This window comes from Rhinolophus ferrumequinum, chromosome 21 (genome assembly GCF_004115265.2).
Source record: "Rhinolophus ferrumequinum isolate MPI-CBG mRhiFer1 chromosome 21, mRhiFer1_v1.p, whole genome shotgun sequence".
Classification (NCBI taxonomy): Eukaryota; Metazoa; Chordata; class Mammalia; order Chiroptera; family Rhinolophidae; genus Rhinolophus; species Rhinolophus ferrumequinum.
Window position 1 is genome coordinate 18,825,496 of NC_046304.1, and position 11,715 is coordinate 18,837,210.

The window sequence follows — 11,715 nt, forward strand, 5'->3', positions numbered from 1 at the left end:
TAGGGAACTGGGGGCTTGACACAACTGCGGGGTTTAGAATGGGTTCTAATTAGACTGTAAGCTTCTTGAAAGCAGAGATCATTTTAGGATTTGAATTTCCCCATTGTGCCTTCATGTAAGTTTAATAAATCTTTATTGACTTGGTTTTCACTGTGATTTGTTCTGCCTGTTCCACTAATATTTACCTTCCGTTTTACTCCTTTCTAACCTCTCAGGTAATCAAAGAGAAGTTAAGACTGAAGCCTGCAACAGGGTCTGAGGTCCGTGGAAAGCTAGAAACTAAATCAGACCTCAACATGCAACAACAGGAAGAGGAGGAGAAAGCCCGGCTCCTCATTGGTTTAAGTGTGGGCAACAAGAACCCTGGCAAGAAGTCCATCTTTGGCAGGCGCAAGTGACCCAGCAATCCAGGAGTGGCTGCAGTACAGGATCTGACTCTGGCTCAGGCCCCAGGGACTTGTGGGTGGGAGGTGCTTCCCTTCATCCATCAGGATTTATGAGGGTTAGGAGCCCACAGGTACTGTGGAGAGAGGAACTACTCTTTAGCAGCCGGCCTATTCTCTGCAGAGCATGGTGGATGATAATGCTGAGTTCTACCGCGCACTCAGCAGCAGGCCCAGGGCCAGAGAGGCATCGAGAGAGTAGGACGCAGGGAATGGCCCCAGGGCTAGGATCTGGTTCCCTTGGGGTCAACTGAAAAGACGGGGGACAGTTCTGATCAAGTATGATAAATTTTTATAAAGACATATATATATGAATATATATACATATATGTATATATTTCTCTTAAGTGTAACTGCTTTTCCCGTGCCAGAAGGGTAGTGGGGGAGGGCTGATCTTTTGTCCCTCGTTCCACTGCCTTGTATGAAAGATGTATTAGTGTCCTGGGGGGAATCAGCCCTCCCCAATCTGTGCCAAGTTCACTTGGGGAGATGGCAATAGGAGCCAGGGCTGGCCATGGGTCCCCCTGGGGTATGCCCTGGAAAATCATAAGAAAATGATTTAAAAAGAAAAAATATATTTTAAATTTGATGCTGTTTTTGTGTGTGTGTGTGTGTGCATTGAGTACATGGGTTCAACCTGTCTGTATCCTTCCCTTCCATCAACCTCAGACACATCCTCTAGCTTCCACTCGTGAGGGTGGCTTCTTTCCTGCCTGAAACTGTCACATATTTCCCAGCTCTAGTGATACCGGCCCCATGCTGATAGGTCTCTGCACATTTTAGTTCTGGCTATAAACCTATTTTCTTTTTTAAAGATTTTATTGGGGAAGGGGAACAGGATTTTATTGGGGAACAGTGTGTACTTCCAGGCTTTTTTTCCAAGTCAAGTTGTCCTTTCAATTTTAGTGGAGGGTGCCGTTCAGCTTCAAGTTGTCCTTTCTTAGTTGTGAAGGGCGCAGCTCAGCTCCAGGTCTAGTTGCCGTTGCTAGTTGCAGGGGGCGCTGCCCACCATCCCTTGTGGGAGTCGAGGAATTGAACTGGCAACGTTGTGGTTGATAGCCCACTGGCCCATGTGGGAATCGAACCAGCAGCCTTCCGAGTTAGGAGCATGGAGCCCCAACCGCCTGAGCCACCGGACCAGCCCTATAAACCTATTTTTAAGCAGGGGTGATAGGATTTGGGGATAAGAGTGAGGTGTGGCCGCATCACTTGCATTTCTAGTCATGAACAGCAAGGCAGAGGCGGGGCTCTTGTGATGCAGCATGACAGGGAGGAACTGCTTATGTAACTGGGACAGCAGATGTAGCGGGAGCCGAGGCAGAGGCTGGAGATGGGAACAGTGCGCTGTCGGCAGGGGCAACATCGCCAGGTGGCCGTTCCTCATAAGGTAGGCTGTGGGCACTGGCGACCTGAGGGGAGGCGAAGGAGGCCGAGGCTTGAGAGGCCTGGGAGTGACTGGTGAAGATGCCAACGTCGGGGGAGGGCAGGGAGGCTATACTGAACAAGTATCCCAGCCCCATACTGGAGGTGCAGGCTGCATCTTTGATGCCTCATAAGGAAAATATACAAATACTGCTTTCCTAGAGGATTTGAATTGCGTCCAGGAAATCTAGGCCGTGGCCAAAGCAAAGGGTATCTCTAGGGTTGGGATTTCAGGGAGTGCCTGCTCAGACGGGCAGAACCTGTAATGCCTCTGGAGCAGATGTTTTCAGAGTGGCTCCCCTGGTTCTCAGCAGGGTGGCAACATCCAGGGCCCCAGGGTCCAAGGCTGGAAGAGCCTCTGGTCCGGTGTGGGGACCACCAGGTCAGGTCTGGAAGACCTGTGGAGACCGCGGGAGCCTCAGTGCCTGCACCAGCAGCTCCTGGAGCCAGCCCCGCTGCTGGTAGAGAAGCCTCTGTCTGAGTGGCCAGTGCCTCAGTGCATCAACCTCTTTCTGCCCGAGTTTCCCATTAGACCCCTTAGGGAGCATCAGCAGCTGAAGGTAGGTCAACGAAATCCCTGAAGGGGTCTCAGTCTTGGGGGTAAATTTAAAAATGACCAGTCTCAATTGCCCTGTTCTCCACTTTTCTGTACAGATTTTAGGCCTTGTGGCTAAAGGCTCCTTTGGAACTGTCTTCAAGGTGCTAGATTGTGGCCGGAAAGCAGTATTTGCAGTGAAGGTAGGGACCTAGGTACTCGTCCACATTATTCTCTAGTTCTTGCCTCCAGTCTTGGTTCCAGAAAGGTTAGGAGGAATAAACAATTCAATAACACTACGTATTCCCCTCTAGGAGTCATCACTTCTCTTTTATAGGTGGTGCCCAAGGTCAGGGTCCTCCAGAGGGACGTCCTGAGGCAGTGCAAAGAGGAGGTTAGCATCCAGGTATGCACAGAGCCCTGGAAAGGAGCCTAGGAAGAACTACTGTAAAACACAGGTGGAGAAAGTTCCTTTCTTGTCCAACTGTCCTGCTCTTCCTGGTTCTGCCCCTTCCTCTGCTTCAACCAAAGTAGATCCTGGGAAAAGTAACTACCAGCAGTTATTCTGGGTCTTGCAGGGAAGTCTCTCCAACACGCCCCGGTGTGTTCCTTAGTAGTATGCTGGTTCCTGGATTATCAGACAGGCAGTCCCAGTTTAGTTCACCTGAACTGAGAGGTGGGGCAGCAGCTCCCTTTCTGCACAAGTAGGTATATTCTGACTTCTTGGCTGCCTTGATCCTCAGTGATCCTCCTCTTCCTGTTTTCTTCATCCCTAGCGACAGATCAACCATCCTTTTGTACACGGTTTGGGGGACAGCTGGCAGGGAAAACGGCACCTCTTCATTAGTGAGTGACTGGCCTCTCTCATTTCCAAGGGTCCTTCTACCCTATTCCCCACCTGAGATTACCCAACCCTTTGGCTTGTTCTGCCTTTGCTCTATTCCCCTTCTCACAGCACTGCTCTCTCCCAAAAGGAGAGGGAATTGCAGGTGGCATCCGTTTGGGCAGGAGGCCTACAATGCCTCAAGCCCAGGCACAGTGGCCCCAAATATTGCCTAGACTTTTGGTGCTTTGCAGTGTGTAGCTACTGCAGCACAGATCTGTACTCTCTGTGGTCCACTGTTGGCTGCTTTGCTGAGGCTTCCATCCGTCTCTTTGCTGCTGAGCTGGTCCTGGTGCTGTGTAAGTGAAATAGGGCGGGTAATGGAAATAGGGGAAGAATTAAGGGGTGGGTGAGAAATAAGAGAATTGGTATTAACTCTGGAGGTCAAAGAACAGGGGTAGGGATGTGGTAGGGCTATCAGGGCAATTGGAACGGACTGGAGAGCGTCAGTGTATCCCATGATTGCTGTCATCCACAGGCTATCTCCATGACTTGGGCATCATCCATCGAGATGTGAAGGTACAGTGCTTTTTTTCTTTGTCTGAGGAGGGGCCTCAGTAAGACGTCTCACAGGTCCAAGAAGGCAGGAGGAAGCTGAGAACAGTTGACCATGGGGCCCTCCTGGGTGCTAAGGCTTTGGGTAAGGGCCCTCCAAGTATAGACGTAAATGCTGAGGAGGGCATTTTCAGCGGGGGGGTATACATGATGAAAGAGGGTTGAAAGAAAGATGAATAATTTCTCACCTGTGATTTTTCAGATGGAGAATATCCTTCTGGATGAACGAGGTAAGTCCTTTTTCCCTAGCCCCTTCAGTGTGGGACTATGTCATGGCTGATGAAGGGTGAAATAGAGTGGTGCTGTTGGGTTATCTGTTATAGGACATCTAAAACTGACAGACTTTGGTCTGTCCCGCCACCTGCCCCAGGGAGCTCGAGCCTATACTATCTGTGGCACTCTTCAATACATGGGTAAGAGATCAAAGCTGGTGGGTAAGCACTGGGCAGGAGGATAGCCAACAGATGTCAATGACAAGTATCTTTCAAATCTGTAGCCCCAGAGGTCCTGAGTGGCGGGCCTTACAACCATGCTGCTGATTGGTGGTCTCTGGGTGTCTTGCTTTTCTCTCTGGCAACTGGACAGGTGAGAGCATGGTAGTGATGCTGGGCAAAGAGAGCTTTGCCCTGTGGTGGGAAGAAGGAAGACCTTAGGAACCTTGCCTTATTCCTACTAAGGAATGATACCCTCCCAACCCCTGAACTCAGTTCCCAGTGGCTGCAGAGAGAGATCATGTGGCCATGTTGGCAAGTGTGACCCACTGTGACCCTGAGATCCCAGCTTACCTTAACCAGGGGCTCTCACTTCTGCTCCATGAGGTAAGGGTGAGCACGACTTTCCTTTTTGACTACCAAACCATTCACTCGCTGCTTTCCCTGTCTTTGAAGTGGTATTTCCCCATTCTTCTGATTGTTTTTATGGGAGGTGTGGGGCGGCTCCAACTTGATCAAGGTGTCCTCTAGGTGTCCTCTAACCAGCACTTCACTGTTTCCTGTTTCCTGGTCCTCCAAATCTCCTCCCCGTCTCTGACAAACAGGTCACTTCTGAGAGAGGTGGGCCAGTGCTGATTTCTTACCAACACAGCTCCTTTATTCCTACCTTTGCCCCTGAATTAGCCTGTTTCCCTCTTTTACAAATCCTTTCCTCTTTAGGGTTTGTCCTGCCCTCCACAGCTCCATGAACTTTTGTTTTCCTTTTCCAGCTTCTCTGTTCAGCTCCTTTCCTATACCAGTCCCTCAGGCTTCATGCTCTATTTCTCTTCAGCTCTTATGCCAGAATCCCCTCCAGCGGCTACGCCATTTGCATCACTTCCAGGTCCACCCTTTCTTTCGGGGTGTGGCCTTTGACCCAGAGCTCCTACGGAAGCAGCCAATGAACTTTGTCCCGGAGACACAAACTAGCCAGCTGTGCCCATTGGAGTCCATGCTCTTCAAGGACTTTGACTGTCACCTGGAGTCCTACCTGGTCCACGCCCCTAGCCTTGCTTGAGCCCCGCTACTGTAGATTGGGGCCCACCTGGGAACTTGAGGATCTCCTCCACTGCCAACTCAGTGTGACCACCTCGATGAGCCAGTTTGTTTTCACTCTGTAGCCTCTTACCATTCTGTTCTTCTAGGCATTGGACCAGAGTTCACGTCTTGGGCATTCCACTACTGGCAGCCACAGCTGGCCCTAGCCCTTCCCCTGTCATACAACCCACCTCAAACCTCTCAGATCAGAGCGTTGATCTTTTCCTCGGCTTCATTTCTCCAGTGCTCATACCCTGAAGCTTTGAGCCAGAGGCTTATTCCACTTTTCCCTCTCCTTGTTTCTCTACCATGTTTCCTTTCTTGAGCAGTGACACTTCATGGTTTCCCAAGATGCTATTTATGTGTTTAACAGGCTTGTCAGAAGCAGTATGAATATTTTTCAGAGGTCTCAAAAGCTGACATTTCAACCCCTAAACATGCAGCTAAAACATATGATTCTGAGGGCTCAAAGATAAATTTAGTCTGTGATAAATTTAATTTTTAAAAATTTGAAAAGTGAATCTAATAGCTTAATGTGAGGAAGAGAATAGGAACTGAAACACGGGTGGGTTAAATGTCTTCTCTAGGGGTAACTGGAATAGCTATCCAAATATTTTCCAAAATAAAACCTTTGAAAAACATAAGGATTCTTAAATTGATCATTGCTCTAGACAGCCCAGGAATTAGTTTCTAATGGGCAAACCAAGGAATTAAGAGACATGATATCAACCTTAAGATTTAAGAACCTTTTTCCTTTAGTAAGGAAAATCACCTGGACCTAAAATTTGTATACATCTCTGGGCTTTATGACTTCATTTTTCTAACTTCTCAAAATCTTCATTTTTGCTAGTCTTCAGTTATATTTGATGTCTTTCCAGAGAGTCTGGAAAGTACTCTGTGTACTTCTATTAATTCTGTCCCTGGATTAAGCCAGATTTTCCCTTGTACATAGCTAGCATTTTAGTGGTCTCTGTAGAATTACCTTGTCTGGATTGCACTTTTGGCAATCCGTATCAAATCTCTATGAAACTTAATTGTTGTGGATACTGTAAAGGGTAATGATTATAATTCATAATGTTCTATTTAAAAATACATAGGAGAATTTTTCTCTGAATCCAGTTATGCTTTTCCTGAATTGCTGTTTGGATTTTACCTTAAAGACACTGACTATTCAACTGACTATTTTTCTCTTCATATTGATGCTAGACTACTTAGAGCCAGTTTATGGCCCACCTCCAGCAACTGTTTAGAACTTCATGTTATATATTTTGTATGATAGCTACATTCTTGGTTTCATCTTCCTTTTCTACTTTATTTTCCTAATTCTCATTTTCCTATGTTTTAATCTTTATCTTACTATATTATTTGCATCTTTGTAAGACTTTCTGGAATGAGAATATAAATAAATTAAAGAATGTATCCTTAATCCTTCTGATTATCTCGTTTGTTTCTCTTTAGGCATTTTTTTTTTTGCTTTATTACATTTATTTTAAGTTGTAGTGACCAGAACTGCACATTGGATAAAAATCCTGCATACTAGAAATAGGAATTAATGGTTTCTAAAATAGTAGTTAAGAGTCATAGATTGGAATTTAGGAGACCTGGTGCCTCACCAATAACTGTCTCAGTGTCTTTACACAAGTCATTTTAATCTCTCTGGATCTTTGTTTCCTATGTATAAAATGAGGGGTTGACAGTCACTGGTCCTTAATTGTGGGAAATGGGTTTCAGATTTCTGTAACGCTTTTCCAAAGGGCAGATACGTATGATTTTATGATACTGTGTGTCTGGCCCAATGTTAATTAATGTTCAGGTAACCCACCATAACCCAATATTCCATAGCCTCTCTGGTCACAGCAGCATATTGGGTTAAGGTCTTTAGGACATGGTTGACATAATGTCACTAGAGTTTCTTTCCTAGGACAAATTAGATTGCTTAGAGGCCATGATGATGTAAGTGTAGTTTGAATAATTTCTTACCAAATAAGGACATTATTAACATACTCTCTTCCATCCGTGGTGCACTGCAGCAGTGATTTTCAGGATAGAGTGGAGGGGTGATAGAAAAATCAAAGTTTCAGAAAGTATAATTTGAAAAAAGCACTGCCCCCACCCCTTAGTTTTGGTATGTTCATCCCTGGAAGACGTTCCTTCCAGCTACCCTCCACTCCCATTCAGAATCACTGACCTATAAATATAATATTTTTTACTTATTTACATTCAATTCACTTAAAAAAAATTTTTTTTAAATTTATTGGGGTGACAATTCTTAGTAAAATTACATAGATTTCAGGTGTACAATTCTGTATTACATCATCTATAAATAAAAAAAATTTTTTTTATATAAAGCCTGAAATGATAGTTTAAGTTTAACCCTGTGATTTGATTTTTCATTACCTAGAAGAAAATAGATACACCTGTAAATATGGATATTTTACTCTGTACTCCCTTCTGTCTTTTGTAAGAGTTTAAGATTAGTCTCAACACCAGTTCTTATATTCTTCTAGAAAAGTGTCTGTAGTTCTACATTGTAGATTTTTACCTCTAACCTAAGTTGCTTTATCATACATTGAACTGTTCATTTGTTTACTTGTTCACTGATTGAACAGACTGGTAATCTCACTTCCTTGGTTACTTCTTTAAAGTCTTCAATATAAAACTTTTGTCAAAGCATTTTAAAAAAATTAAGTAAAATCATACTCATTGCATTATTAACCTCTGTTATGTGGTGAATTGTGTCACCCCCCCACCCCATTCATATGTTGAAGTCTTAACCTCTAGTACTTCAGAATGTAACTGTATTTGGAGATAGGGTGGGCCCTAACACAATCTGATTGGTATCCTTATAAAGAAGAAATTAGGACACAGACACACAGAGATAAGACCACGTGAAGATAAGATTGACAGCCATCTGCAAGCCAATGAGAAAGGTCTCAGAAGACACCAACCCTGCTGACATCCTGATCCCAGATTTCTAGCCTCCAGAATTGTGAGAAAATAAATTTTTGTTGTTTAAGCCAGGCAGTCTGTGGTATTTTGTTATGGCAGCCCTAGCAAACTAGTACAACCCCAATGAAGAGTTCTAATAGATTAATCAGGAATGATTATTTTATTTACCAAAAAGCATGCTATCTTCTTCTTCTCTGGTTTTGCTTATATTCTGAGAACATGTTATTTCTGATTTCTTTGGCCTCTCTCTGAGTTTTGCTGGTTTATGGAGCTGTTGACACTGCCTCCTTGGTGCAGTACTCCATTATACTCAGGAGCAAGGCTAATCGTTCCAGTTTCATCCTTGAGTTCACTCAGAAGCACTGCCTGGTGGATACTTCTGAGTGGCTGATTCGGGTTATGTAATTGGATTTTTACAAAATAAGTAATGTCTAATCCTAAAATTTAAAAGCTACAATTGTTTTTAGTTGGATCCCTACTTTATATCACAAACAAAACTTATTTCCAGATACATTAAGGCTTTGAATGTGATCATCAAAACATTAGGAATCTTAGAAGAACATTTGGGAGACTAGACCTACAATCAATCACTGGAGGAGATGTGTAAACCAAGACAGAAAATGAAAGCACTATAAAAAAGGAGAACAGTGACATCAAAATTTGATGAATGAATGACTCAAGATAAGAAATCCACATGCTCTGAAAGGAAAGATAAACATTTTGACCACATAAGTTTGATCTTTGTGTGGCCAAAGATACCATTAATAAAGTCAATAGACAAAAAAAAAAAAAAATACTGTAATGTGATGACAGTTAATGTCTATAACAGAACTCTTAGAAAAGAACCTATTTCTTTTTTAAGGGCCAGGAATATGAAGTGACAAATTCATAAATCTGTATCAGTTGACTTAGAAGGATCTATACATCAAATGAGGAAAAAAATGCAGAAGTCTAAGAAATGCCTTTTTTTTTTTAAAGATTTTTTTTTGGGGGAGCGTGAAGGGGAACAGGACTTTATTGGGGAACAGTGTGTACTTCTGGGATTTTTCCAAGTCAAGTTGTTGGCCTTCCAATCTTAGTTGTGGAGGGCACAGCTCAGCTCCAGGTCCAGTTGCCCGTTGTTAGTTGCAGGGGGCGCAGCTCACCATCCCTTGTGGGAGTCGAACCAACAACCTTGTGGTTGAGAGCCTGTGCTCCAACCGAGCCATCTGGTCACCTGGGAGCTGAGCGGCAGCTCACTGACTTCATTCTAGTTGAGGAGGGTGCAGCTCACTGGCCCATGTGGAAATTGAGCCAGCAGCCCCATTGCCCAGAGCTTGCACTCTAACCAACTGAGCCACCTGTCTGCCCAAGAAATGCCATTTTTGTAAAGGACTCAATGCCTTCTTCCTCTCCGTGTGTGTATGTGAGACAGAGAATGTGAAAAAGAGAACATGAAAGGGAAAGAGGGGTAATGCAAGTGGAAAGACAAGAAAAGATCTCAACTTGAGACCCCATTCTGCACAATTTTTTGGGGGAAAATGTGTGCGTGTATAAATAAACACAAAACCTGTGTGTGTATGTATATGTTCTTATAAAGGTGTACACACTATTGGTTACCTCATTCAGGGGAACCTTTGCCTTTAATCTTTGTATTGTATTGTTTCACTTGCTAGAAAAAGCATCTATTATTTTTAAAATCAAAAAGATTATACAAGACACCAACAACAAACTAATTCTGTTTATGTTACGTATTTACAATGGTATTTTCCCTCTCATCTACCCCTCCATATCCCTCTTAAATTGCTTCAGGAAGCGCCATATCCCTTTGGCTACTCACCTGGCATCTGACATACCAACTGCAACAAGAACTAAGCATTTCAATTCATACATTTCTACAATACAAGCGTTTACTGCTGGCACTTGAGTTTTCTGTCTTGGTTTTTCTGTCACTTCCCACCTTTGTTTTCTTTGCTAAGTCTTTTTGACCCTAAGTACATATATCTTGGGATTCCTTCTGCTGAGTCTTGGGCAATCCCAGGCTCAAGTTTGTGCTGTTATGTTGTCTTTCTCCCAGTTTTCCTTCCATAAAGCAACAGTTTTTTCTAGTGCCTGCAGGCTAAGACCATTATGATTCTAGAGCAGTGTTGTCCAACAAAGATGTAAACCTGTAAGTAATTTTAAATTTGCTAGTAGCTGCATTAAAAGGTAAAAAGAAACAGGTGAAATTAATTCTAATGTATTTTATTTAACCCAATATATCTACAATATTTCAACATGATATTTTAAAAATAAGATATTTTACATTATTTTAAATACAAAGTCTTCAAAATCTAGTTTGTATTTTATACCTATAACTCATCTCAATTTAGACTAGCCACACATGAAGTGCACAATAGCCACATGTGGCTAGTGGCTGTAATATTGGACAACACAGTTCTAGAGGAACCCACCCCTGTGGGCTTTGCAGTTCATAACATTATAGTTCCTCCTCTTTGGAGTATTGCCATTTCCAAACTCATTAAGACTTCAGATTGTAAAGGTGCTGTAAATGTTCAAAGGAACATACTTTATCATTAACTTTCAATAGCTAACCTTTAGGCTGTTTCCAAGACTCAATTCCACCTTAAATGGCTAGATTTCCCATACAGAGCGGATTCAAGCGACAGGAGAATGTAGTAGTAGTTGCTAGTTGAGCTGGAATCTTGACGGCTTATTTACTACCTGCATTGGGCAAATTACATGATCTATGATTCAGTTGTTTTGTCTGTAAAATGGGGATATTTACGGTACCTACTTCATAGATCCTTATGAAGTAAGGATCTCCGTGTGTGTATGTGAGATATTATATATAAAGAGTTAATATATATAAAGCATCTGGCATAGTGCCAGGTACATGGTAAATGTTCAATACATGTTAGCGATTGTTCCAGTAAACTCATTGCAGGCGCTCAGGTAAGTCCCAAGATAACAAAAAATTCTCAACGGTTAAATTACAGCGTGGGTTGAGAACTACGTCTCAGGCCATTTTCGAAGCAGGACCTATGAGCGGACTGACCAAGCCTAAATAAAAAATGCTCCACTCACCTTTTCCTTCCAGACTCCCTGGCCGGCTCTTTCTGGTCAAGGCGCGAGGTAAATAAGGGAAACCTGAAAAGATTTCCTAAGGCCAGGCCACACGGAGACAACTTTTCTGACAGGGTTGAGGGTGGCCCTGCTACCTGGGTACCCTCCTCAACATGAGGTACCGGCCTTAGGCCTAGCACACATCCTGCCCTGCAGCCTGCGTCTGTAGTGAGGGGTCCACCGCGAGAACACGCGCGACTAGGGGTCGGGCGGGGCGGGGCGGGGCCTGCGCTGGCTCCGCCCACCGCCAACCGGGCTTGATTACTGAGCGGACGCGCCAGCCTGACGCCCTGAGGCTCCGCAGCCAATCGGTAA

General features: G+C 43.8%; 2 protein-coding genes and 1 long non-coding RNA gene across 8 annotated transcripts in view; 2 read left to right on the plus strand and 1 right to left on the minus strand.

Annotated features, from left to right (window-relative positions):
- BLTP2 (bridge-like lipid transfer protein family member 2) overlaps nt 1-1,032 on the plus strand; it is a 24,431-nt gene extending 23,399 nt beyond the window's left edge. Inside the window, exon 39 of the mRNA XM_033089337.1 lies at nt 216-1,032. Within this exon, the coding sequence (XP_032945228.1) occupies nt 216-398 (183 nt within the window). The 3' untranslated portion in view covers nt 399-1,032. The remainder of the gene's footprint in view (nt 1-215) is intronic.
- Nucleotides 1-11,603, minus strand: part of LOC117012859 (uncharacterized) — a 26,088-nt gene extending 14,485 nt beyond the window's left edge. The window contains exon 1 of the long non-coding RNA XR_004421237.1: nt 11,362-11,603. This is a non-coding gene — a long non-coding RNA (uncharacterized LOC117012859). The remainder of the gene's footprint in view (nt 1-11,361) is intronic.
- On the plus strand, nt 1,460-6,705 carry RSKR (ribosomal protein S6 kinase related). 6 transcript variants are annotated; one of them, XM_033089341.1, is made up of 12 exons: nt 1,460-1,830; nt 2,177-2,425; nt 2,520-2,603; nt 2,738-2,806; nt 3,177-3,246; nt 3,478-3,582; nt 3,762-3,802; nt 4,041-4,068; nt 4,162-4,251; nt 4,335-4,423; nt 4,546-4,662; nt 5,040-6,705. In XM_033089341.1, the coding sequence occupies exons 1-12, from the start codon at nt 1,774-1,776 to the stop codon at nt 5,211-5,213; spliced, it is 1,173 nt and encodes a 390-aa protein (XP_032945232.1). In that variant the 5' UTR covers nt 1,460-1,773; the 3' UTR covers nt 5,214-6,705. The 6 variants fall into 6 exon arrangements, with proteins under 6 accessions (XP_032945232.1, XP_032945233.1, XP_032945229.1 ...); XM_033089342.1 differs by having other exon boundaries at nt 4,546-4,656; nt 5,040-6,704; XM_033089338.1 differs by having other exon boundaries at nt 5,102-6,703.
- Nucleotides 11,604-11,715: the final 112 nt, after the last annotated feature.

Excerpts from the sequence above, each read along its gene's own strand:
- RSKR (XM_033089338.1), top strand. The coding sequence starts at position 1,774 with ATGGGAACAGTGCGCTGTCGGCAGGGGCAACATCGCCAGGTGGCCGTT. Across the intron at positions 3,247-3,477 it reads AAAACGGCACCTCTTCATTA|TGTGTAGCTACTGCAGCACA; the intron begins GTGAGTGACTGG and ends GGTGCTTTGCAG. Across the intron at positions 3,583-3,761 it reads TGAGCTGGTCCTGGTGCTGT|GCTATCTCCATGACTTGGGC; the intron begins GTAAGTGAAATA and ends TGTCATCCACAG.